General features: G+C 45.0%; 4 protein-coding genes across 4 annotated transcripts in view; 3 read left to right on the top strand and 1 right to left on the bottom strand.

The window, feature by feature from the left end:
* Positions 1 to 1,435, top strand: part of LOC133142284 (DDRGK domain-containing protein 1-like) — a 6,945-nt gene extending 5,510 nt beyond the window's left edge. The window contains exons 7-9 of the mRNA XM_061263413.1: positions 2 to 58; positions 503 to 551; positions 674 to 1,435. Of these exons, the coding sequence (XP_061119397.1) occupies positions 2 to 58; positions 503 to 551; positions 674 to 834 (267 nt within the window). The 3' untranslated portion in view covers positions 835 to 1,435. The remainder of the gene's footprint in view (position 1; positions 59 to 502; positions 552 to 673) is intronic.
* Positions 1,436 to 3,237: 1,802 nt separating this feature from the next.
* Positions 3,238 to 7,391, top strand: LOC133141381 (putative nuclease HARBI1). The gene is made up of 4 exons (XM_061261905.1): positions 3,238 to 3,875; positions 3,961 to 4,073; positions 4,174 to 4,285; positions 4,544 to 7,391. Exons 1-4 carry the CDS (start codon positions 3,449 to 3,451, stop codon positions 4,918 to 4,920), a joined length of 1,029 nt encoding a protein of 342 aa, XP_061117889.1. The 5' UTR covers positions 3,238 to 3,448; the 3' UTR covers positions 4,921 to 7,391.
* A 1,480-nt stretch (positions 7,392 to 8,871) lies between these two features.
* LOC133141380 (uncharacterized) lies at positions 8,872 to 11,343 on the bottom strand. Its single transcript, XM_061261904.1, has 7 exons — positions 10,849 to 11,343; positions 10,502 to 10,572; positions 10,240 to 10,407; positions 9,950 to 10,005; positions 9,787 to 9,855; positions 9,546 to 9,677; positions 8,872 to 9,465 (listed from the first exon to the last, which is right to left on the bottom strand). The coding sequence occupies exons 1-7, from the start codon at positions 11,019 to 11,021 to the stop codon at positions 9,448 to 9,450; spliced, it is 687 nt and encodes a 228-aa protein (XP_061117888.1). The 5' UTR covers positions 11,022 to 11,343; the 3' UTR covers positions 8,872 to 9,447.
* Positions 11,344 to 11,414: 71 nt separating this feature from the next.
* LOC133142070 (transmembrane protein 127) lies at positions 11,415 to 19,996 on the top strand. Its single transcript, XM_061263023.1, has 4 exons — positions 11,415 to 11,614; positions 12,735 to 12,921; positions 13,776 to 13,937; positions 16,135 to 19,996. The coding sequence occupies exons 2-4, from the start codon at positions 12,747 to 12,749 to the stop codon at positions 16,461 to 16,463; spliced, it is 666 nt and encodes a 221-aa protein (XP_061119007.1). The 5' UTR covers positions 11,415 to 11,614; positions 12,735 to 12,746; the 3' UTR covers positions 16,464 to 19,996.
* The last annotated feature ends 6,427 nt before the right edge of the window (positions 19,997 to 26,423 follow it).

Raw genomic sequence — 26,423 nt, 5'->3', positions numbered from 1 at the left:
GGACAGCAAGGTGGTTCTGCTGGAGGACCTGGCATCCCACTTTGGATTACGCACTCAGGTCAGTGGAGGAGGAGCCTGACGTCTGTGATTGACACCGAACAGGGCCGCATTCCACACTGCTTCTACTCCTCTGACCTCTGGCGACCTCTAGTGGCCAATGAGTGACATGAAGGAAATTTCTCTAAATAACTTGAAATGACATATTTTGCCCAGAATTGGTCCCGTTTATTTTTTAAATAACAGTTATTATATATTATGAGCTGAATTATATAATGTGTCCAATAATTGGATGTATTGAATCGAGTTGTCATTTTGACAAATAATGGTTTATATTTTTAAAACAGTGCAGGGATGGGGGTAATGGATGTTGATATTAGAATAATTAATATTAAGAGTGCGGGGAGGGGGGGTAAAGGATGTTATTAGAATAATTAATATTGAGAATGCGGGGAGGGCCTAATGGATATCGATATGTTCTCTGACCTTTGACCTTCGTGTGCAGGATGCCATTTCCAGATTGCAGGATCTAATGGCAGAAGGTTCGCTCACGGGTAAGAGTGAGTGCACAAGTTTTTGCATGGCAACAGCCCCCCCCAAACATCAGTCTGATCTCTGATCTCCTACCTCTCCCTTTTCTGCATCCCCCTCTCTCCCTCTGACTGTGCACCCCCAGGCGTGATAGACGACAGGGGGAAGTTCATCTTCATCACGCCGGAGGAGCTGAGCGCTGTGGCCAGCTTCATCAGACAGAGAGGGAGAGTGTCCATCAGCGAGCTGGCCCAGGCCAGCAACTCCCTCATCAACCTCAGCCCGGAGATCCGCAACCCTGCCTGAAGAACACACCTTTACATTGCAATACAGTTCTTTTCCTGACGCTTTTATCCAAAGGGCCTTAAAGTTGATTAGACTAAGCAGGGGCCAATCCCCCCCCGGAGCAATGTGAGGGTTAAGGGCCTTGCTCAAGGGCCCCACAGCTGCACTGACCTTATTGCGGCTACGCTGGGGCTTGTACCAGCCTGTGGCCTGTCCTAGTCTAGCACCTTAGCCATGAGGCTATCAGCTGCCCCACAGTGCATTCTGCTATGTAGGACTTATCCAGAGCGACTCGCACATGTTGCATTACACATACATGTAACAGACACATACACACAAGATGTCTGCCCAAAGGACTCTTACAGGTTGTTCATTTTCCCCTCTTTGTGAATTTGGTCGAATAAAAAAAAATATATATATTTATGTTTTTACAGTTCACCTTGTTCTTGTTCACACTTCATAATGAGAGATGCTGTTGTAATTATTGTACTTCTAAAAATGTTGTTGGTTATGATGACAGTCGTCACATGCTTAGTACCTACAAGTGTGTTTTTTGTTATACTTACAAAGGGCCAATTTCATCCAAGTTGGCATATCAATAAAGTTTTTGAGTTTATAAATACAGTTGTATCAAATGTACAGTTTAGGAACCTCTAGAATGTGCAGTTGTCACTATAGGTCACTTTGGTTCTTAAAACTCCTAAGTTCAGGTCAATTTATTCATATTAATACTGTCTTTACAGAAGGAAATATACTGGGTAAAAGCATGGCCAGGGCAATTACAAGTACTGCATTTATACCCCACACCTGAAATAAAACCCTGAAATAAAAATGCAGGTTCCTGTCCCTGATTGGGTGACATGCAAACAACTGTACTTTGTTACATACTGTATGTATGCGGTATGGAAGAAATCAAATGGTCATGGTCACCAAGGTATGCCAATACTCAACTCCCGCCTCACAACCATCAGTCACTCTGGCCTCACCCTGGTGCTGCCGTCATCACAAGGCTTTGTGTGTGTCCCCCCACGGTGGCCTGAGTTCCTCCCTGACCGCCTCATCTGGAGACCTGGGGACTGTGCAGGTCATAGGAGTTAGGGCGGATGTTTTTTTGTTTTTCACACCATTCTCTGTAAACTCAGGAGACTGTAGTGTGTGAAAATTCCAGGAGATCAGCAGTTTCTGAGATACTCAAACCACCCTTTCTGTTACCAATAATCATACCACGGTCATAGTTGCGTAGATCACCCATGTAATGTTCGGTTGAACAAAAAAATGAAACCTCTTCTGCATGCTTTATGTATTGGGATTTAGTCACATGATTCACTATTGGGAGGAGAAGGCAGTTTATATAATATAATTAATTTATATAATAATTATATAATATAATAGTTACAATATTTATATCACACTTTTAATCCATAAAATACAAGGCAAATTGCTACACATTTAGGGACAAGAATTAAAACAAAAATGTTTTCATAGTGTTTCCAAATGTCCTCCCTGCAGTTGCACCAGCTGAATTGGCCATCTCCTGGGAGTTACTGGGGTCCAAATTCTGTTTGAAAAAAAGAAGAAAAAAACAAAAACGTAAATATTACATATTCAGGATAGCATACATGTCTTTTTGATAAGCACCTTAACCGAATGGGTGTCAAGTGGAGAGTGTCTCGCAGTTTGGGGGATAGGAAGTTGGGGGTTAGATCAGCCCACGGGAAATTCCAAAGGGGTTTTACTGGAGCCTGTGCGCCCAGGGATGTCCTCCACCAATGGCCTGTTTGCATTGTCCTGCAGCAAAAGCTCCCCATGCCGCCCCTCCCCACTCTGATAGTTTTGGGAGGTTAACATGACCCAGGTGCAAATGCAGAATTGCAATAACGAGGCTGGTTACAGTATACATTTTTAGATTTAATTCCGACATTCTGTCAGATCCTTTTATAGCTGCTATTTTATGCCTTAGGAAGTCATTACTATAATTTAATATTTCCGTATGGTGACATATGGCTTACCGCCACTTTAGAATTTATCAGAATTAAATGAGCAGGCTTTGCACGCATTTATCTCCAATTAATTGACTGGCTTCCTCTCTCATTTTGGCCACTCTGACAATTAAGGCTTGTTTGCTTTCTCTGCTTTCTCTTCTTTCTCAAGGATTAGTTATTGCCTTAGAGGTGGAAATGTTGGCAAAATTCAATAATCTACAACCCAAAACTAAAGTAAAAACAACATAGGTTATATTATGAGACTTCGAAATATATAACTTTTGTCAAATTCACTATTGGGGGTAGCCTCGCTTTGTGTCTATATGGAGTGTGATCCTGTTTTTGGCGTGCGATTAATCTCCCCTTTGTAGCAAGAGCGGGTGCGCGCAGTTATCCGAGATGATTCCAATCTAGAATAATTTGTAAAAAATAATAAATAGGAATTCGCGTTCGTGAAACGCGAGAGTAATCCCGAATTTAATTTATAATGAGGTTACTTCGTACAACACGCATCAAATTATCCTGGATTGTGTAAAAGAAGTAAGGCTACGTGAAACAGGGCCCTGATAGGTTATCTTGAGCTAAACCCGAACAACCAGTTAGTGTTTGGCGTGAGGATATCGGCTAAATTGGGCAGACATGTTGATCTGATCATGGCGTGTCCTTTCTTGGAAAACCCTGTGGATATTGGCGCTCAAATCATTCGCAAGGCTTTACATCGCGAGAGGGTAATTAGACCGCGAATTGATATTCTAGCTCAAGAGCACCTTCACGAACGTTATCGTTTTTCAAAGCAATTTATAATTTATATCAACAATCTTCTAGAGCCTCATATATCTCATGTTACACATCGTGGGTTTGCACTAACCTCGCTACAAACACTCTGCATTGCCCTGCGGTTTTTTGCGAATGGGAGCTTTTTATATAACATCGGAGATGCAGAGCATATCAGCAAAGCAACTGTGAGTCGGTGCATTCGAAGAGTCAGCCTGGCTCTGAAACAATTTCTTCACATTTTTGTTGTGTTCCCTGGACATAAATCGGAAAAAACCATCAAAGAGGAATTCTACAGAATCGCAGGTTTGTTATTCCCGTTTATCTGAAAGTCTACGCTATTAAAAACCGTCGTGTACATGCGTACTTAAATCGTTGCCCTTTATTTCAGGATTTCCAGGAGTTTGTGGGAGTATCACTGGAACTCATATTCCCATTAGGTCCCCCGCAGTAAATGGAGGAGACTATATGAACAGGAAATCCTTTCACAGTATTCATGTACAGGTATTGGCAGAATATTGGTAGTCAACATTTTACACCTTTGCAAATCTGTCCTTAAATTCAGTTTATCATGCAACTAATAACTCTTCTTTACTGCGTCAAGATAATTAGTGATGCCAGCCACCTCATTACGAATGTGGAAGCCAAATGGCCGGGGTCCGTCAGCAAATCCAGGATTTTCCGGGAGTCTAACTTGTTTCACAAATACGAAGAAGGTATGCCACCTTTTTATAGATTGTCGTTTTAGTTATGCAACTGAATGTTCAAGATTCCATCATGTAACCCAGTGGTTCTCGCGTGTATGCTGGCGTTTGAACAAACTGATTTTTCTTAATCCCTCCAAACATGAAAAGAGTGTAATTGTTTACCTTCTTAAAACCCACATTGTTAGAAATGCCTATGCCATGCCAGGAGGGAACTTGAGAACCGGCGGCATAATCTGACCTCTATTTCCGTTCCGTGTGCTGAAACAGGACAGTTTGACGGCATCCTCCTCGGTGACCGAGGCTACCCCTGCCTGCCCTTCCTGATGACGCCCTACCCTTCCCCCGAGGCTGGCCCGCAGACTAACTTCAACCTGGCCCACAGCAGGACGAGGGCCGGGGTGGGCACCACACTCGGGATCCTCAAGGCGCGCTTCGAGTGCCTCCACGGGCTCCGGGTGTCGCCGGAGCGTTCGTGTGACATCATCGTGGCGTGCACCGTGCTGCACAACCTGGCCATAATGAGAGGCGAGGGCGTCCCCCCGGGTACGGCCCCGGAGGAGCCCGATGAGGGGCCCTTCCCCCACATTCAGGACGACGCGGAGGGCCTGCTCGTGCGGGACAGTATCAGCAAGGGGTGGTGGTGATGCCCGCTTGCAGGGACGACGACTCCCTGCGATTTATTTTTTATTTTAATTTGGAAGGTCTATGTCCTGACCCTAACTAACTAAGGCTAGTTTCTTCTAAACCTAAAATTGAACTAATTATTCACTCTGGATTGTCTACAAATGATAGAGCACTGCTGCTAGGCCTCTGACCATGCCCAATGGTCCCATGTCACTCCTATCTTACTCTCATTACACTGGCTCCCACTCAAATTTAGGACTGATTCTAAAATGTTTGTCATTATCCATAAGGATCTGCATTGTCTGGTTCCGGTCTATGTGAGTCAGTCACTTCATCCTTGTAGCTACCACCAGTATATCCGTCAGATCTTCTGGCCAAGGGCTATCCCTCACTTTAAGTGATCAGGTTTGAAACAATTTTCCCCTAAACTGGTACAGCCTCCCAGTAGACATAAGATCTGGGAACACTGTTGACAGTTTAAAAGCAGCTGAAGACCCTTTTGGCTGTTTTTTTTAATGTTTGTTTTTTATTTCCTTGTGAAGCTCCATTGTGATATTTGTTCAAGTAAGGTGCTATAAATACACTTTTACTTTGTGCGATCACTCATTTTTCATCTAATTTATTTTTAAACTCAAACTGTTAAAACAATGCAGAAAAGGAGGAAGTTGTATGTTTGGAGTTTGTTCTTCAGTTTGGTCCCCCACCAAAGTATGCTGGTTGTTCCAACCACAACTGGAATCTCATAATTCTAATAACCTGGTAATATCTTAGAATTACTGTCCATGTGAGCAATTGTTTACCCTCATAAGCCGCATTATGTTAGAAGTAGCTAAGTCATGAGGAATAACAGTCCAGTATTCCCATTGTGCTGTATCACAAATTATTACAAAAAGAGTAAAAAAAAAAAAACTAGTTAAGTGCTCAAATTAAAGGCTGAGGTGAAACTAGGCTCCTAAATGAAAGTATGAACACATGACCACTAAAACTAATCATCTGGAAGAAATGTAATGACAAAACAAATTATAACAAGCCAGTGATAATGTTTTATGTAATTGCTTGCGATATAGCATAATATGAACATGGGCATTGCTAATTGGTACATAATCTGGCTCAAGAGGGTAAATAATCCCTCTAAAAATGAAAAGCGCCTAATGAAGAAAATTACAGCTTGATAGAATTCTACTATTGCCATTAAAGTTGGAACAATGACCAGCATACACACAGGAGTGCCCAGGACTGAACCTGAGACCCACTATAGTAGGGCTGTCAAACTGAATTCCCAGGGGGCTGCAGAGTGAGTTTTTGTGGTTTCCTTTCAATCAGCTGTGTGGATTCTGCAGCCAATCAGTGATTTAAATGAACCACAGGGGCAGAACAGAACAACCCAAAAACCAGCAGACATTGCGACACTCCAGGACTGGAGTTTAACATGTCCAATAGTTTTACCTCTCACATCTTATGATATAACAAGGCAATTTTGCAATGTCTGTATAAAAGGCTTCATAACCATCTTCAGAATGCAAAATTATATAATTTGATGCGTGATATGTATATCAGCAAAGATAACCCTCTTCCTGAGAACTGTAACTTGAAGCTTCAGAATTCTGATGGAATACTTGGGGACATCAGTGCACGGGATTCAAATGAATGAGAAATTGCACAAATACTTAGCAATTGATTCATCTCAGCCATAGTGCTTTACATCATTCTGGATGGTTCTAGTAATAATCATGTAAGTACACATTGTATTGTTAGTTACAACTCTGCTATAGATGTAGTGTACGTAAGAAACCACAGTTGAATACATACAAGGTTCTTTTACTTTAATATCCCATACTTTCCATTCCGCAGGACTCAATTTCCTCCCATTTGCAGTAGTTTAATTGGCATCTTCATCAAAACTATCATGCATTTCACCCTCATAGTCCTGAGTCTGCACATCAGTGCACTTTAGTCCCATTTACCAAGCACACATTTAGGCGCTTCAAGTCTTTGACTGCAAATGGGTGACGGCACACTTTCCAGCCACGTCCCACAGGGCCAGGGACCTCAGGGGCACCTCTTCCAGAGTGCAGCTTGACAGTTGGCACATTTGGCATGATGCACTAAACAGTCCAAGCAGGATGGCAGCTGATGGCTGTCGATCTCACCCGTCTTTGCACAGAACAGGTGACGCCTAAGAGTTAATTGTCAGTGCTGGTTCAGAACGTACAGGCCTCCGGCTTTAGCATCGGTTGGTGGTGCAGGTTCCCAGCGGTCAGCGAAAATTCTGGTGTTTCGAAATAATTCAATAATTCAAATAATCCCTGCAAAAGCAGAATCCAAATCAAGCAACCGTTGCCTGAGAAATAAAGACCGTATTTTTGTTTAGAACAGCCCTTCATGCGTATTTTACTAGTTATGGATTTGATGCTTTTAACCTGTGGAAGAACCTATGCACTTGTAAATCGCTTTGGATTAAAAGCGTCTGCCAAATGACTTCAAATGTAAATGAAAATAAAGAATATATGTTTGCCAAATTTTGGACATTGTCTATGCAGAAGTTCTTCCTTGAACTGGGTGTAATTTATATTTGTTTATTTTCAAAAATTAAGGAATAATACACTCTATTTTCTAACTAGGAAACTGAAATATAGTATTTTTTACAAATGCTCACCCAGGGTAATTGCAGGTCATTGTCAAATATTTGGATTGTTTTCCTTCTTGATGTACACTTAAATGCTAAGGTAATGGCATGGTAACCATTTATCCTGTATTTATAATCGTATTTCAGATCAAAACAATGGCTATGCATGAGGCATTCAGAAGGTCTATGCTTATTTCATGACTTGTTTAACATACATTGAGCTACAGGTGCATCTAAAAAAAATTGAATATGATGGAAAAGTCTGTAATTTTATTTAAAAAATGAAACTTTCGTATATTCTACATTCATTACAGAAAGTGAAATATTTCAAGCCTTTTTTTTTTTTTACAGCTTACAGCTCATGAAAATAACAAATCCAGTATCTCAAAATATTCTAATATTACATAAGACCAATCAAAAAGGGATTTAGAATACAGAAATGTTGACCTTCTGAAAAGTATGTTCATTTATACACTCAATACTTGTCAGGGCTCCTTTTGCACAAATTACTGCATCAATGCAGTGTGGCAAGGGGGCAACATGGCTCAGGCAGTAAGAGCAGTCGCCTGGCAGTTGGAGGGTTGCCGGTTCGATCCCCTGCCCAGGCTGTGTCGAAGTGTCCCTGAGCAAGACACCTAACCCCCAAATGCTCCTGATGAGCTGGTCGGTGCCTTGCATGGCAGCCAATCGCTGTCGGTGTGTGAATGGGTGAATGAGAAGCATCAATTGTACAGCGCTTTGGATGAAGGCCAACCATTTTTTTGGCATGGCGGCAATCAGCCTGTGGCACTGCTGAGGTGTTATGGAAGCCCAGGTTGCTTTGATAGCCTTCAGCTCGTCTGTATTGTTGGGTCTGGTGTCTCATCTTCCTCTTGACAATACCCAGATAGATTCTCTATGGGGTTCAGGTCAGGCGAGTTGGCTGGCCAATGAAGCGCAGTAATACCATGGTCAGCAAACCAGTTACTAGTAATTTTGGCACTGTGGGCAGGTGCAAAGTCCTGCTGGAAAAGGAAATCAGCATCTCCATAAAGCTTGTCAGCAGACGGAGGCATGAAGTGCTCTAAAATCTCCTGGTAGACGGCTGCGTTGACTCTGGAGTTGATAAAACACAGTGGACCAATACCAGCAGATGACATGGCACCCCAAATCATCACTGACTGTGGAACCTTCATACTGGACTTCAAGCAACTTTGATTCTGTGCCAAGTATTGAGTGTATAAATGAACATACTTTTCAGAAGGTCAACATTTCTGTATTATAAATAATTATTTTGATTGGTCTAATGTAATAATCGCATATTTTGAGATACTGTTTTTTTTACGTTCATGAGTTATAAGCCGTAATCATCAAGATTAAAACAAAAAAAGCCTTGAAATATTTAACTTCATGTGTGATGAATCTAGAATATATGAAAGTTTTACTTTTTGAATAAAATTACGGAAACAAATGAACTTTTCCACGATATTCAAATGTTTTGAGATGCACCCGTATGTTACAACAATGCCACTCAATGAGTCAAGTCCCCCTATTTCAAGTCAGCATATGTATTGGGACAAAGTAAGCTTTGACGAAATGAATGATTTGCAAGATCAATATTTGGTTGCGTACGCCTTCATGACTGCAGCCTGCAGTTGTTCAGTGTGTTCATGATGTGTTCCTTCGAGATGCTCCGCCAAGCTTTCACCGCTGCCTGTTTCAGTTGCTGTGCGTTTGCGGGGGTCTTCAGCTTCTTGTTTTCTTTTGAGCAAGTGAAAAGCATGTTCGATGGGGTTTAAAATCTGGTGCTAATAATCACTTTGACAGCTCCACAACGTCGCCTCAATACCCTCCGTCTCCAGCAGAATCCGTTTAAAAAATAAAAAATGAAAAAAACTAAAAAACTAAAATCTATATATACAAAATGGTGTTTCCCCCCACTTTATTTCCTCTGTATTTCCTGCAAATAAAATAACAAAAGCATGTGAATTTTGCATTATTTAACGATGAATAAATACGACCAGTGTGTTTTGTGCTCACCTTTAACTGGTGCTCCAACAGTGCTGTCTCAAGCTCAGTCTTCCTAATCTGTAACTTCAGGTGAGAGATCTCCAGGTCGGACTTCTCTATTTTTTTTTCCAAATGGACTTTGTACAATTCCTCCACGGGCTTCTAGGAGGAGAACAGAGAAACGTCTTCTTGTGAAGCGTAAGGGGACTGCGGGCCGCCGGGCTCTCTCTGACACACGAGTGACAAACTGTGACAAAATGGCTGCTCTTACTGTGCTGTGATGTTTGGAGGTCGTGGGCTCCACAACGGGAGGAGAACTTTCAGCCACCACCATGCTTTGCTAGATGACAATGACAACAAGCAAGGTTTCACTATAAGACTGCAATGTTTTTACAATGTCAGTATTACAGCTACCCTCAATATTAAAGGCCTACCTCTGGAGGCTCTTCTGTATATACGCCTGCGAGAACCTCCTCGTCTTCATCCTTTACCCAAAAAAAACCCCCCAAAAAAACATTTCAAGTGTTACTCTACAAACCACGGGCTATACAAAGTGACATGTGAAGAAGGAGGCTACTTGCTGTTTCTGTTCGATGTTCGACCGACTCGATGCTTCAATCACTCACTGCAAGAAGATGAAGAGGAAGATATTTGAACACAGATAATACCATAACACATCATTAATAACTTGCACACATTTAAATATGGTAGGACGTACCCTTTATAAATGCACTTGTGTCCTGCGGGGTAGTTGGCTCAGACGAGCTACCCCCCGGGATGCCATCTAGGATCGGTCTTCCGCTATTCTGTGACGATGCCAGCTCTTCGGCGGGAGGGTACAGAGGTGGTGGGAGTCCTCCCGTTTTACGGGCTTCAGCTTTCTTCCGATTGGCTACAGTACAGAAGGAGACTGGGAGAGTTATAGGTCTAGGATATTTCAAATTAGAGAAAGGAAAGTTAAAGTTTCAAATAATGTATTAGCCTACCTGTTTGAATTATGTTTTTGTATTTAATTTTAACTTGCTGCCACGTTCTTTTGCTGCCCCCAGGGTTACACCTGCGCGCGCGCACACACACACACACACACACACACACGCACGCACGCACGCACGCACACACGCACACAGTGAGACAGGCGTATTGGCTTGTAAAGCATCACAGCATGCAAGGGAAACCGTAGACTACTTACATTCAACTTATTAAAAGTTAAAATAATAAGAATATAGTAAAAATGAAGTTAAAAATAATCAGTATAATAAAAGATAACAAACAATCTAAATATTTAACTTTATTCATCAAACACGATATGAACCGCATAATTGAAGAAACTTACGCATTAACTCTGTCTGCAATTTTCTTCCACGCCAGCTCCCGTTCCTTTGCTGCCGCTGTGGTGTTGCTTTTTTTATGGAATATATGAACGTAGTCGCTGTGTGCAGCAATGATTGTCTCTTGCTCAATTGCTGTGAAAAATGCAGCGCGTTGTTTCTCGCTCTCATAATCCATGTTGAATCGTCTTTTCTGCGTCTGATTGGAGATGGCTTTTTAAATTCACCGTGAACGCGCCATGGACTATAGGAAAAAAATGGACAAAGTGACTGTGACGTCACCCATTGACTTTCTATGGGCTTGCGAAAAGCATTTTGAACCCGCTTGGGCTTAATCTATCCGAGTTTGATCGATCTTGATTACTTTGATTGAAATCCACTGTTGTATAACCGATAAATCCGAATATGCAGCTTCTGGTTCGCTGAAGTCCGACTTCAAGTTTAAGTTTGAGTTTTTTTTAACCTGCTTTCTGGAACGGACCCGCTTTCTCGAACTGTTTAATCACGAGGTTTGTCTTTAAGTGATCACGGACCGTCTGCTCCGTTCTTGTCATTTCCGGTTTTCCCGGAAGTCCATGTAACAGCTGAGCTGCTGCTTCGCCTAATCTTCTACACCGCTCTGGAGCATAGAGCGCAGACATGTCTATGATCTGGAGCTGCGAAGACGGCTGAATGCCTGTGTTTGTCTCCGGATGGGAGTGCGATCAGGGCTAAGCGTTGCGGTTCATGTCTGTTAATCTGGAAATATAGGACCACAGCGTGCTCAGTTGGGTAAGGAAGCCAAACAGAAGGGTAAAATGGGCAACGTTAGCGACGTGTTTTCAGTTGGTTAGCGATTCGAAAACTCGTGAAGATTTGCGTACCGTAGTCATGGGGAGTATTAATTACCATAGGGGACGAGGGTAAACAGCGACAGATGCTTCCATGCTGTATTTCCGTGTGTGACGCGGATCCTGGGTGAGGAAGTTGTGTCCAATCAATATTGATGATCCGTTGTTCAGTTCAGATATTTCTGCAACATATGAAGCTACGCCCTCGGGTTTTCCGTTACTTAAAAGTCAGACATTTATCTGATAATCAGGTGTCTCGAGATGAAAGGAACAACTGTCAATATTGTGGTTTATATTGCAGTTACAGTTGGACAACAGGGTCTATGTTTCGCGGGTGTGGTTTCAGACATACGATTAAGTGCGCTTGTTCTCTACTTATGATGCTCATCATGAATGGACACAGACAGGCGCATCTTTGCCAGTTCGTGGAAGGCTGCCTTTTTGAGTCAGGTGATTTAGCACCTTTGTACCCTCCTCTGGTTTCAGTTACAGTGGGAGTAAGACTCGGTTCCTTCTGGTCAATGTTTACACACACACACGCACACATACTCAGAAATACACTGCCACAATAAATAAATTCTCTACACCCAGGACCTTGGACTGACACGCTATATAATAGCGTACATATGTACCCATTCTACGCATTCGCAAGCCTTGGTACACAGACCCAGGGAAGCGGTAGCTCTGACCCTGTTCACAGAATCCATCTCTCTGCGCCTTAGTTCCCGGGTGATGAGTGATGAGTATTGTGGAATATTGTGAGAATTTCTCAGATTGACTGACTGCATATAGAGAGATAGTTAGATGGATAGATAGATAGATACTTTATTCATCCCGAGGGAAATTTTAGGGTTTTTTTAGAAATTGCGCATATTTAGTGTTCCACATTATTGTTAATGTTAATAATGTTCCAAAATGTTGTGGGAACTTCCTGAAAATGACTGCATGTTTCGCAATTCCACAGTATTGTGGAATGTTGTGAAAATGTATGAAACTGATTGCATGTTTAGTAATTATTTCGGGAAGTTCTGAGACCGTGTATTTGAAACTGCACACTCCAGCCCCCGACAGCCATGGTCCTCAGCCTGTCTCCTGCGGCCGTCTGCCAGTGCTTCACCCTGGTGTCCCTCTGCACCTCCGTGGCCGACCCAAATTGGATCCAGATCAAGAACGCCAGCGATCCCAGCCGACAGCTTATCTATGGAGTGGCTTTCACCCTGCACGCCGCGCAGAATCTCACTGACACAGGTACATGTGCTTCACAGAATCTCACTAGCACAGGTACATGTGCTTCACAGAATCTCACTAGCACAGGTACATGTGCTTCACAGAATCTCACTAGTACAGGTATATGTGCTTCACAGAATCTCACTAGCACAGGTATATGTGCTTCACAGAATCTCACTAGCACAGGTACATGTGCTTCACAGAATCTCACTAGCACAGGTATATGTGCTTCACAGAATCTCACTAGCGCAGGTAAATGTGCTTCACAGAATCTCACTAGCGCAGGTACATGTGCTTCACAGAATCTCACTAGCACAGGTACATGTGCTTCACAGAATCTTACTAGCACAGGTATATGTGCTTCACCGAATCTCACTAGCACAGGTATATGTGCTTCACCGAATCTCACTAGCACAGGTATATGTGCTTCACAGAATCTCACTAGCACAGGTACATGTGCTTCACAGAATCTCACTAGCACAGGTACATGTGCTTCACAGAACCTCAGTGACACAGACACATGTGCACACCATACACACATACACACAAATACACTCAGTTCCTCAATGTGGTCGGTGTCTTATTCAGAGTGCTGTGTGTGTAATGTGTGGGTCATCAGTGTAATATAGTGGTTAAAGAGCAGGGCTTGCAACAAAGAGCTTATATATTTTTCAGGTAAGGTATCTAACCTGAAGCATCGTAACATATCCAGCTGTATAAAGTAAGCAGTATGTTAAAGATTAAGCTATGTGAGTTGATTTAGTAGACTCTGGATTATAATATCAGATGAATACTGTATATAAATGGGCACGCAGTTTAAATGTGTGTGTGTGTGTGTGTGTGTGTGTGTGTGTGTGTGTGTTGTTATGTTACAGCTCCCCTCGGTGGAGTGAACGGCTGGGGTATGTGGCTCCTGTATGCACTGGCCGGCGTGTGCTATGGGGGCGTCCTGTTCTCCAGCTCTTCCTTCCTGCTTGATTTTCTGGGCGGTGGCGGGACCCGCCCCCGACTCCTCGCCACCCTGCACGTGGTCACAGGTGATCTGCCCAAACATCTCTCTCTGTGACAGCAGCAGCTGCATGGCTTGGCCCCACTTTAGTTTGGTCTGTTCTGGATAGTCATTTCAATTCAGATGATTATTTTAAAGGAATGACTGGAGTGTTCTAAGGTGATTTGTCAATTAGAAGAATTGGGCTCTCAGTTCATTTCCTGACTTGACTGAGTTGAAACAGAATGGGCTCAGCTTTGTTGGAGTGCAGGCCACACACACGGACAGAGACGTGCACACGCACACACACATGAACTCACACACACACACACACACAGACACACACACACACACACACACACACACACACACACCCATGCACCCACAGGGGAAAGGGGAAGAGCTAGCGAAACTCGTTACCACAGAGGGCTGTGTGTATTAATTCCTTATTTGATTCCAATCACTCATTCAGCCATATGCATTGAAGCACAGAATATAAGCAATAGTTGTTATTTAGACAACACTTTAACCTTATATACATGTACAAACCTAGACCCCTAATTCTGCAAATGAATTGAATGAATAATCAATAATCAAGGCTGGAATAAAAAGTATACACAGCCCTCCAAGGCACTGAGTTTGAGACCACTGGTCTGCTGTGTTTTTTAGGGTCACTTCATTAACATGTCAGAATCAAGACCTCAGAGCCATAGCTCTTTGAAATGACTTTGTGTTAATGACCAATTTGTAATCAAAGTGTCATTCAAAACCCAGAATGCATTTTGCCATCACTGCATGCTGGGGATTGAGGTCTGAAAGGGAAAAGTCATGTCTCAGTGAAAATGGTGAGATGGTATCCTGTAGAAATATTTCGCCCTTGTGGCTGTTTTCATTCTTCCTGTCTAATAAGGACCGATTTAAACCTGGGGACACATTGTGAGCTCAATCTCTGGCCAGTCAGTGGCATTCCATCAGTTAACTATCAGGTAGAAAACAACGGCCAGATTTGAGCATCCCTGGAACAGTGAGAACTTCCCTATTGGAGGAAGTCTGAAGTATCTATTCACTTTTAAGTCACTAGAAGGCAGGGTTGAGCCGTCAGCAGGAGTGCGCAATGAGAAATGAAAGGCAGAGTTTTCTGCCCCCTAGGGCAAATTCAGGTATTTGCAAAAATGTGCCTCAATTATTGCATGCCCTGATATACATGTACAGAATGTTTTTTTGAATGAGCTAATAAATGAATAGTTGAATTAATGAATGTCTTAATTTTTCTTAAGCACTTTGATCATCCATTCATTATTTACATTTTGCAGCTGCGCTCTCAAGCCTTTAGTTTCAACCTCTATTGCACTGATTGTACTGAAACGCATCTGGGGTTAGAGCTAACGTTACCATACTGAAAATGTCAACATTGAGAATGAACTGGGGTTAGTGCTTAGCACTAATGCTACCACGCTGAGAATGAACTGGGGTTAGTGCTTAGCACCAATGCTACCACGCTGAGAATGAACTGGGTTAGTGCTTAGCACTAATGCTACCACGCTGAGAATGAACTGGGGTTAGTGCTTAGCACTAATGCTACCACGCTGAGAATGAACTGGGGTTAGTGCTTAGCACTAATGCTACCACGCTGAGAATGAACTGGGGTTGGTGCTTAGCACTAATGCCACCACGCTGAGAATGAACTGGGGTTAGTGCTTAGCACTAATGCCACCACGCTGAGAATGAACTGGGGTTAGTGCTTAGCACTAATGCCACCACGCTGAGAATGAACTGGGGTTAGTGCTTAGAACTAATGACACCACACTGAGAATGAACTGGGGGTTCGGGCTTCGTAGTAATGTAAACACACCGAGAATGAACTGGAGTAAGCGCTTAGCACTAATGTTAACACACTAAGAATTTACTAGGTTTAGGGCTTAGCACTAACATTAACACATTGAGAATTAACTGGGGTTAGTGCTTAGCACTCATGCTAATGCACTGCGACTGACCTGGGGTTTAGTCGTTAACATACTGGGAATGAACTGGGGTTAGCGCTTAGCACTAATGCTAACACACAGAATGAACTGGGGTTAGCGCTTAGCACTAATGCTAACACACAGAATGAACTGGGGTTAGCGCTTAGCACTAATGCTAACACACAGAATGAACTGGGGTTAGCGCTTAGCACTAATGCTAACACACAGAATGAACTGGGGTTAGGGTTAGGGATTTTAACACACTGCATGTCTCTCCCCACACAGCTGTGTTGTGTCTGGGAGCCCTCAGCGTGTGTGGAGCCTGCCTCTGCGTGATCGTGCACAACCTACGGAAGGGCCTGATTGGTTGGTACCGGGATTTGGGCGGAGCTCGGTCTGGGGGGGCGGTGCTCCAGTCCTCCCCCGGAGAGAGTTTCTACATCGCGGTCCTGGCCCTGCTTTTCTCCAGCCTGGCCGCGGCCCTCAGCCTACGTGGGATGTCCCAGCCCCCTCCAGGGGGAGACTACATGCCCATCGAGTCCGGGGACAGTGATTCAGAGCCCCCGCCGGCCAGGGGGCCGGGCGAGGAGTGGGGGGAGGTGTTTCCTGAATGAAACGGGCTGAGGAGAGATCGCCGAAATGACCACCCCCCCCTTCCCCCAGACCCTCCTCAACTGCAACCAGTGGTCCACGTTACTGAGCTGCCACCTCTGCTCCATCTTCCTCCGTGACAATTTTTCATTTATTTGGTTTTGTTAGCCGTTGGAATTGATTGATTTCTGCAGTGAATTTGGAAATATATTTGTTTCTGATTAAGAGATACTTGGGGCAGGAAAGTAGAAAGTCTCTCTCCCTGTCTCTCCCTCTCTCTCTTTCTCTCTCTCTCTCTGTCTGTCTCTCCCTCTCTCCCTCTCTCTCTCTCTCTCTCTCTCTCTCTCACACACTCACACTCACACTCACTCTCACACTCACTAGCACCATGCTCCACCTTTGTTCTTCACTGTTTCTTTGCTTGTGCATGTGGGCTTTAGCCTGAGCACTGCGCCCCCTAGAGCATGGGTATAGTCACGGGAGGCCACTCCCCATCGGCCTTGTGCAACAGCACAACTCTGGTCAGTCGGGACCCTGCAGTCTGACTGCATCCAGCTGCCTATGTTGTGTAGCAACTGCGCAGCTTGGCATACAGACTGCTGGTGAAGAGAAACAATGGCAGGCTGAACCACTGACAGGCAGTGGCTTCTTAATGCCCCATCACCATAATTTTCAACGCTATCACCTGTCGACTGAGTTGCTGCCTATATATTGATGTTAGTAAAATTGTGTCATTCGACAGGCACTGTTGAAAAAGTTGATTTAAACATTGTATGAAGTGAGAAAACAAGCCTCTTAACTGCATGTACTCTAAGGATGAATGTTATTCTGAAGTGCGAAATGCAGAGCATGATGTGTATAGCCTTAAACTGCGCCCCCTTGAGGCGTGATGTGTATAACCTTGAAATGAATGTGTACAGCAGGGGAGTGCAATCCTTTCCGAAAAGGGTCCAGGTTTTTGTTTTAGCCCTGCACAATGACACTGGATTCTACTAATGAACTATTTATGGTCTTCAGGCAAGGCCTTGATAAGCAGTATCACAGGCCCTTGGACAACTATTATGTTCACCCTTTCAGTCCCTTGCCTAATATTAAGCCTAATATGACTTTGGTTGAGAAAGTTGAGAGAATGTACTAGGGTTTTGATAGGGGCTCAGAAATTGGTTGAAAAAGTAGAAATTCGAGAGTGGGGACTGAAGGGGGGGGGGGGTCAAACTCCAGTCCCATGGGGCCACGGTGTCTGCCGGGTTTTGTGGTTTTCTGTCCGTCAACAACAAGTTTAGGCCACCAAACGGGGTGCATGAGTCCCTCTTGCCTCATTGAGCTTCATTAAGCTTTCTACATGGCCAGGAAAATGCACTAAAAACCCGCAGACACTGCGGCCCTCCAGGACTGGAGTTAAACCCGCAGACACTGCGGCCCTCCAGGACTGGAGTTAAACCTGCAGACACTGCGGTCCTCCAGGACTGGAGTTAAACCTGCAGACACTGCGGCCCTCCATGACTGGAGTTAAACCCGCAGACACTGCGGCCCTCCAGGACTGGAGTGAAACCAGCAGACACTGCGGCCCTCCATGACTGGAGTTAAACCTGCAGACACTGCGGCCCTCCAGGACTGGAGTTAAACCTGCATACACTGCGGCTCTCCAGGACTGGAGTTAAACCTGCAGACACTGCGGCCCTCCAGGACTGGAGTTAAATCCGCAGACACTGCGACCCTCCAGGACTGGAGTTAAACCTGCAGACACTGCGGCCCTCCAGGACTGGAGTTAAACCAGCAGACACTGCGGCTCTCCAGGACTGGAGTTAAACCTGCAGACACTGCGGCCCTCCAGGACTGGAGTTAAACCTGCAGACACTGCGGCCCTCCATGACTGGAGTTAAACCTGCAGACACTGCGGCCCTCCAGGACTGGAGTTAAACCCGCAGACACTGCGGCCCTCCATGCCTGGAGTTAAACCAGCAGACACTGCGGCCCTCCATGACTGGAATCTGACACTCCTGCCAGTTTGGTTCTCATAAAGAGTTTAGGTAATATAATATAATATGCATTTCTATATGGTAAATCATCATATCCAAAATATAATACATATTTAAATGTTTGGTGTGTACATGTAGCAGTTTTATCCTAACTGTGTGTTCTGCGTATAATCAAGACAATGCATATGTTTTGGCCTTTTTAATTATTCATCAAAACACATTCAAAATATGCTTCTTCAAAGTTTTTTGCTTGTTAACATTACTTAAATCTCATAATCCAAATCTTCATGCACCAGTCGACTGTACATATTGAACAGTATATTCTTAAGGACCTAACATTTCAAATATTGTTTCTAAAGTAACAAGGCTCATATCCCACACTGAAGGCGAACAAAAAATGGTTCACAACCCTGGTCCACAGGGTTTGCTGGTTTTCACTATCATTTTAGTCAAGTTGATAAAGCAGTCCATTACACAATGAAATCACCTGTGATTTAAGGTGAAAGTAAAAAGCAGCAGTGCTCTTTTCTGCCAGGGCTTGACCCTTGCTTAAGCATAGAGCCCTTTGTTCTGAGGTTTCGCTCATTTGTTGTTTCAGGTGTACCTTGTGTCCATACATGAACAGATATCGTGTGTCCTGCAGTCTTCTAGCAGAGCAGACCTCGGTCAAAAAGTATTTGAAATACTTTAACTGTTAAGATGCCAGTTATCATTTTAAATCACTCACTGATCCTTCAAGGATTTTCAGGGAAATGCTACTGACCGACACACTCATTTTGTTCAGTCATATGAAATAATTAAATTCAGAATGTTTCGGAAAATAGAGGTATCTTTTTTTTTTTAATTTCAGAATTTCACTGGTGTCTAAAAAAAAGGTTGCTGTATTTCATTCTTTTGACCCAGGCCTTCAGGAGAAAGTTGTCCGATTGTTAAGCTGGTCTTTAAATGCTGAGCGTGGCTCGTGACACATGACACTGAGGAGGAGTTTATGTCGTGGCGCACTCTGGTTACAGGCTGCCCTGGGCTGAGCTGGGAGATCACCTCAGGGCATGTTGTCTCTGCTTTGGGCCACAGTGCACAGCGACTGCAGAACCAGCGCAGCAGAAACGAGCTGAGCTGTGGCCTGACTGAGGCCGGACAGGGGGGCGGCGCGGGGAATCTGCACTAGCATGCTCAGCCCGTGCAGCTGAAGTGGACGTCCCCTGGAGGGCATTTTGTTTTTTTTGTTGTTGTTTTGTTTTTTTGTATTGATGTCTTATTTACTTTACTACCATGTGAAGCGGCACGTTCCTACAACGGAAGATTGTTTTCGTAACTTAATTTTCGTAAATTTGTAATGTTTGTAAGCGTTCACGACCTTTTTTTGTATGTGCTTTGTACAGAGAGACTGTGACCCTGTGTTGTGTGTGGCCTTTTGCTCATCGGTGTGTGTCCGTGCGTGCGTTGCACCCGAACGATGCTGCTTTCAGTTGGCGCTGTCGTCCTGCTGAACTGCGTCGGGTTGTAGACTGTTAAGCTCTGCTATTTCCCTCCTCAGCCAATCAGGTGATTCTGAAATATACCTCCTCTCTCTCTCAGCCTGTCTCTCGTCTGGTGTTTGTGTGGTCTTCAGCAGTGGTCATGAGCGGGGAACCGTGCGCCCGCGTGCCTTCATGCACATCGCTCTCTGGAGTCACGTCAGGGTAGGAAAGACGGTGCTGAGAAGGGGGGGGGGGGTTTTAGTAGGGTTTTAGTAGGTGACCGAGAAGGACGTTGAACGAACACGTCTCCGTGGTGGCAATGCAACAACGCTGTCATCCTATGAGCTCATTGTTTGTTTGGAGCGCAGCACAGATTAAGAAAAAGTGTATTATAATCTTTTGGTGCAGAGTAATTACATCTACAATAACATCCCTGCAGATTCTGAAATGATTTATTTTCCTTATTTGAGATCTCATCCCTCCCTCCCTCCCTCCCTTCTTCACGATCGCTTCTCTCCCCCTCTTTGCACGTCGGCAGCCCGGCCCTGGCATTGGCTGGGATGCGTCGCCATAGTAACCTTGACACATTGTTGATGTCACCAGTGAATTTGTGAATGGAGAGAGAGACAGGGAGGAGGGGGGGAGCGCATGTTCCTTGACGCGGTGATGCGTGCATGCCCATGTATGTGAACACGCTAGCGTCCGTGTGCATGCCGTGTGCACCGCTGGCCCTGTCATCACCAGCTGACATGTGACGCGACTTCAAAGTGAGTGATTTTCTCACTTTCACACTCACGTCTGTAGGGAAAAAATCTGTTGTCTGCTATCTTCCTCTCTTCCCTGAGAGTGCTGTCTCTCACGCGCTCTCCCTCCCACCCTCCCTCCCTTGCCCTCTCAGTTGTTTTACGAGCCCCTCTCTGCACCGTGTGGGGGGTGGGGTGTGAACACTGCTACACTGACAGCTCCACTTTGGGGAGGGAGGGGGGGGGTGGAGGGGTAGGGGACGAAAAGTGAGCGAGAGAAGGAAAGGGAAGTGCCTGTAGACCGCAGACCTGAATGCAGGAATGCGGTGAGTTCTGTAGCTGAGACGGAGGGAACGACGGAGGGAAAGGAGAGGATGAAGAAAGAGGGGCACGGTGCCAGAGGAGCAGGGCAGTCCGCTTCCTGGCTCCCTCTTTCCTCCAGCCCTTCGGTTGACATTCAGGCGTTCCTGCCGAGGGAGAAAGAGGGAGAGAGGGAGAGCAGGGTTAGTGTTGACGTGTGTGTAAAAACTCTCTTGCAGCTACGTTTCCTCCCTGCCATGTGCACGCATGAGTCTCGTGACAGTGCCCATGGAGCGCGTGCAGTGTGTCAGCGCAGGGGTTAGCGTAGCGTAGCACTGCACGCTTGTGTGTCAGTCATTCAGCATGTGCCTTAGCGTAGTGTAGCATGCTTGTGTGCCAGTCTGTCAGCCCGTGCATTAGCATAGCATATGCTTGTCAGTCTGCCAGTGTGTTAGTGCAGCACTTTTGTGTGTCAGTAAGCCTGTGCATTGGCATAGCGTAGTGTAGCTTGTTTGTGTGCCAGTCAGTCTGCTGGTGCGTTAGCATAGTGTAGTAATGCATACTTGTGTGCCCATCATTCATCCTGTGCATTAGCGTAGCGTAGCTGTGCCTGCTTGTGTGCCAGTCAGTCTGCTGGTGTGTTAGCGTAGCATAGCCTGTTTGTGTGCCAGTCAGTCAGCTGGTGTGTTAGCATAGCGTAGCCTCTTTGTGTGCCAGTCAGTCTGCTGGTGTATTAGTGTGGTGTAGCGTAGCCTCTTTGTGTGCCAGTCAGTCTGCTGGTGTATTAGTGTGGTGTAGCGTAGCCTCTTTGTGTGCCAGTCAGTCTGCTGGTGTGTTAGCACGGAGGTTAGCAGTTGCCGGGACGGGGGGTAAAGGAGGGGGAGCCTGTGGTCGTATGGGTGTGTTTGTCCCACAGCCGGGTTGGGGATCAGGGGGTGGACGTTCCCTCCCAGTCCCGCCAGCTTTGGGATAACGGCTGTAGCTCTACGTTGGGTTACGTGCGTGATGGCATGCACATTTTTGGGGCACCATGCCTGTGTGCACCTGCCAGGGAACGCACTTGGGGGCAGATAGGAACAGTTCATCAGCAGTCTCTCACCGGTGGCCTGTGGCCTGTGGCTCCCTGTTACAAACAGGGTCTAAATCTTCCAGCATCCTTCCCAGGTCTGGGACTAATTCGTGCAGGGTTGGGGGAGGGTCACGGGGCTGTAGCAAATTACATTCTCAAAGAGGGGAAAAAAAGACTTACCCTCGCCTTTGAGGAACGTAAACTTTACTTTAACCCTCTCTGCTTAGCATTGTGGTACAACATATGTGACATATATAAACAGCACTTTAACTCTGCCTTTTTAGGATTGTGGTACAGCACTTTTGACAAACATGGACAGAACTTTTAAGTTCCTCTTATTGTACATTGTGGCACAGCACAATAAAGACTGTCACTCATACCATTTTTACCTTGCCTTCAGATCAGTGACCTACCATGTTGGCTCTCATTGTTGTTTTCTAATGTAACCCACAGCAACACATGGACGCAAGGTCTCCACGGTGCTGGACAAACTCCTGGTTCTTTAGCCAACGTTAGTACATTTCAATGATGTGACAACCAAATGTTGAATGATGTACATTGTTCCTGTCAAATAAGTAAATGGAGAATTTGAACGATAAGTTATTTATCTGAAGCTGCGACAATCCAATATTATACATCGTCTGAATATTTATAAATATTTGGATGGCACAGTGATGCAGTGGATAGAGTTGTTGCATCACAGCGAGAAGGTTACGAGTTCGAATCCACATGTTCTCCACATGCGAATGTGGGTTTCCTCCCACAATCCATAATGCAATACAAAGACATGCAGGTTAGGCTGCTTGGGAGGGCTAACAGGAGACTCAGCCTGTGTGCTCCGTCAAACTAACCTGTATAAGTAAAGCTTATTTATTCTTAAAGGATACATTTCTGCAGGGGTAAAACCAAGTGCGATACTGTACAGCGGAGATTCTGCACTTCAGAGAGCCTCTGCGGTTAAGGAGCAGAGCGGATGGATGGCTGGATAGAGTCTTTGACTGAGCCGCACTGCGCGGTTGCGCTTTGGCTACAGTCACCGGAACAGGAACCAGTACAAAGGGTCTGTGTACAGCTGAGGAACGGCAACTTTCCTCCAGTTATGAAACTAGTTAAAAATGGAACAAACTGCTATAAAATAGGACCAATAAGGTAAATGTTAGTTTCATAGAATTAGTCATGGCACCAGAGCTAAGTGAAATCCATCAGTTGGAGAAAGTAACTGAACTGAAATGAAACAAATTAAATGCATACTATACCACTCCAATTTGTCTTGGCTTGGTGGATTAAAAACCTGGCCAGACCCAGGACTCAAGGTGTTCCCACGGCCACCCCACATCCCCCGTCCTGATGTCTACAACCACCCTGCTCAGCTATGACGAATGTGGCAGCTCGCTGCAAGGCAGGGGTGGCTGCTTTTCCGAAAAGGGCTGGTGTGGGTGCAGGTTTTTGTTTTCGCCCAGCATTGATACCTGCTTCTAATTATCAAGGTGTTCATTGAAAATCATAAGTAAATTAATAATATTCAATTAGGTGTCATGGTGCTGCACAGACCCAGAGTCGTTAACGCGAGAGGATATATACGGATACAAAGGTTCTGAAAATCACACGTTCTGGATTGTGTGCGGTAGCGGCTCATGCGCCGTGGGTCTTTGGGGAGGGGGGCGGTGTTGGCGTGTGGCAAAGGGGGCGGGGCGGAGGTGGGTGTGTGATCCAGCTGATGCTCACAGCCGCCGCTTCCTCCATCGCCCTATCTCAGCCACAGGCGATAGCAGCATCAGCCTTTGGAGCCACACACGCACACATACACACATTGCCTCCACAACATCCCCGCAACCTCAGAACCGGATCGAGGCGGGGAAACCAGCCGAGGAGCAGCGATCTTTTGCCTGGGCATTTCGGAACCGCACGCCCGCTGCCCGCGCCGCTGCTAATAGTAAGTGCGGAGCGTTGCGTGAGGTGATGCCGCGCTCGTGCCCACAGAAATACTCACACCAGATGCTCTGCAAGGATGCTCGCTTGCACCTGCATGCTCAAAATGCATTTGCATGTACGAGCGAGCAATTGTATATTCCGATTTACGCGTTGAGTAGTGCCAGGGAATCGTGGATGGGGTGATGCTAAGGTTGATCAGAGAAAAAGAGGGGAAATCAGGGAGAGGGACCAAGTGCGATGCCGTGTTTGTTAATGTTACTCATCCGAGTGGAAGTAAAGACGGCGTAAGACTGGAAATCAGAGCTAGGCTGCGCGGCGTTGAAACGGTGATCGCTCGCTCGCCGGGATGCTAGTCACCAAGACCGGGCTGATCAGTGGCGTGTACCGACATGCATTATGTAATGCGGTGCGAAAGACTGAGATTAAAATGTACGATAGGTATTCAGTCATCGTCACCCTTCACGGCAGATGACTGACGCGGTCGGTGCGAGGGACCAACGTTAGGTCTCTTTTGTGCTTCTACAGGAACCGCATCAGCGGGGTCTATCCTCCTGTCTGTCTGCCCGTCTGTCAGCCACGGCAGCTGGAGGTTTTCACCGTACGTGGGGGTAGGGAGGATTACACCGTGCAGCAGAAGCAGCAGCAGTGTATGGTGTAGTCGGGGTAGCTGTGGGTGCGGAGCTGCAGTGAGTTGGGGGGTTACGTGCAGTAGTAGCGCGTGAGCGTCACGGTGAAACAGAGCGGTTGTGAGCGGAACAGTGCATTGCGCGAGGTGCAGTGCTCCATACGGAGATGTGTAAGGACCTGAATGGAGAGGGCTAGGAAGGGTACACCGTGTTATAAATATGAGCGTGGCATGCAGAAGCTGCAGGAGAAGTGTGCGCAGCAGGAACTGCACAGCATGCACACTGACAGCTGCAGAAAGGGAGAATACATACCGTATATAAATACTGCACCTGTGCGAAAGGGATGTGGTGTGTGCAGGTTAATAATGGGCGGTTTTGGGGGTGAAAGCAGAATCTGTGTGGGGAGAGACAAGCAGAATATGAACTGATGGAGCAAAGAGACTCTGTGGATGGGTGAGGTGCACTGTTTAGGGGAAAGTGTGTTATGTGTGGAGTGAAAGGATGTATAGTGAACATGAAGGGACTACAGAGTGTAGATAAATGGCTGTGGTTTCAGGGGTACAGGGTGTAGTTAAATAAAAGATTACAGGGTGTAGATAATGGGGTACATGATGTAGTTAAATACAGAGGTTCAGGGTGTAGTTAAATAAAAGATTACAGGGTGTAGATAATGTGGTACATGATGTAGTTAAATACAGGGGTACAGGGTGTAGTTAAATAAAAGATTACAGGGTGTAGATAATGGGGTACATGATGTAGTTAAATACAGGGGTACAGGGTGTAGTTAAATACAGGGGTACAGGGTGTAGTTAAATAAAAGATTACAGGGTGTATATAATGGGGTACATGGTGTAGTTAAATACAGGGGTACAGGGTGTAGTAAAACACAGGGGTACAGGGTGTAGTTAAATAAAAGATTACAGGGTGTATATAATGGGGTACATGGTGTCGTTAAATACAGGGGTACAGGGTGTAGATAAATAAAAGATTACAGGGTGTATATAATGGGGTACATGGTGTAGTTAAATACAGGGGTGCAGGGTGTAGATAAAAAAAGATTACAGGGTGTATATAATGGGGTACATGGTGTAGTTAAATACAGGGGTGCAGGGTGTAGGTGAAGGTGCACATGGTGTTGATAAAGGGCTACAATGTGTAGTTAATAAAAGATTACAGGGTACAGGTGAATAAAGGACTACAGGGTGTAGTTAAACAAAGGGGTACAGAGTATAGATAAACAAAGGGGTACATGATGTAGTTACATAAAGAGGTACAGGGTGTAGTTAATAAAGGACTACAGTGTGTAGTTAATAAAGGACTACAGTGCGTAGTTAATAAAGGACTACAGGGTGTAGTTGAATAAAGGAGTACAGAGTGTAGATAAACAAAGGGGTACATGATGTAGTTACATAAAGAGGTACAGGTTGTAGTTAATAAAGGACTACAGGGTGTAGTTAATAAATGACTACAGTGCGTAGTTAATAAAGAACTATAGGGTGTAGTTAATAAAGGACTACAGGGTATAGTTGAATAAAGGAGTACAGGGTGTAGTTAAACAAAGGGGTAAAGAGTGTAGATAAAGGGGTAAAGAGTAGTTAAATGGGTACACTGTGTACTTAAAGGGGTACACAGTCTATTGTGTTGGTGGTAAAGTGTGTAGATGGGGAGTGTGCAGCATGTTGTTTGTAAAATGTGTATGTGGAGTGTGTAATGTGTTGGTGGCAAAGTGTGTAGAGCGGGGGAGTGTGTTACTGGTAAAGTGTAAATGTGGATTGTCTAGTGTGTTGACAGTAAAGTGTGTAAATGTGGATTGTCTAGTGTGTTGACAGTAAAGAGTGTAAATGTGGATTGTCTAGTGTGTTGACAGTAAAGAG

This window comes from Conger conger, chromosome 12 (assembly GCF_963514075.1).
Source record: "Conger conger chromosome 12, fConCon1.1, whole genome shotgun sequence".
Classification (NCBI taxonomy): Eukaryota; Metazoa; Chordata; class Actinopteri; order Anguilliformes; family Congridae; genus Conger; species Conger conger.
This window is presented reverse-complemented; position numbering and strand designations above follow the sequence as displayed.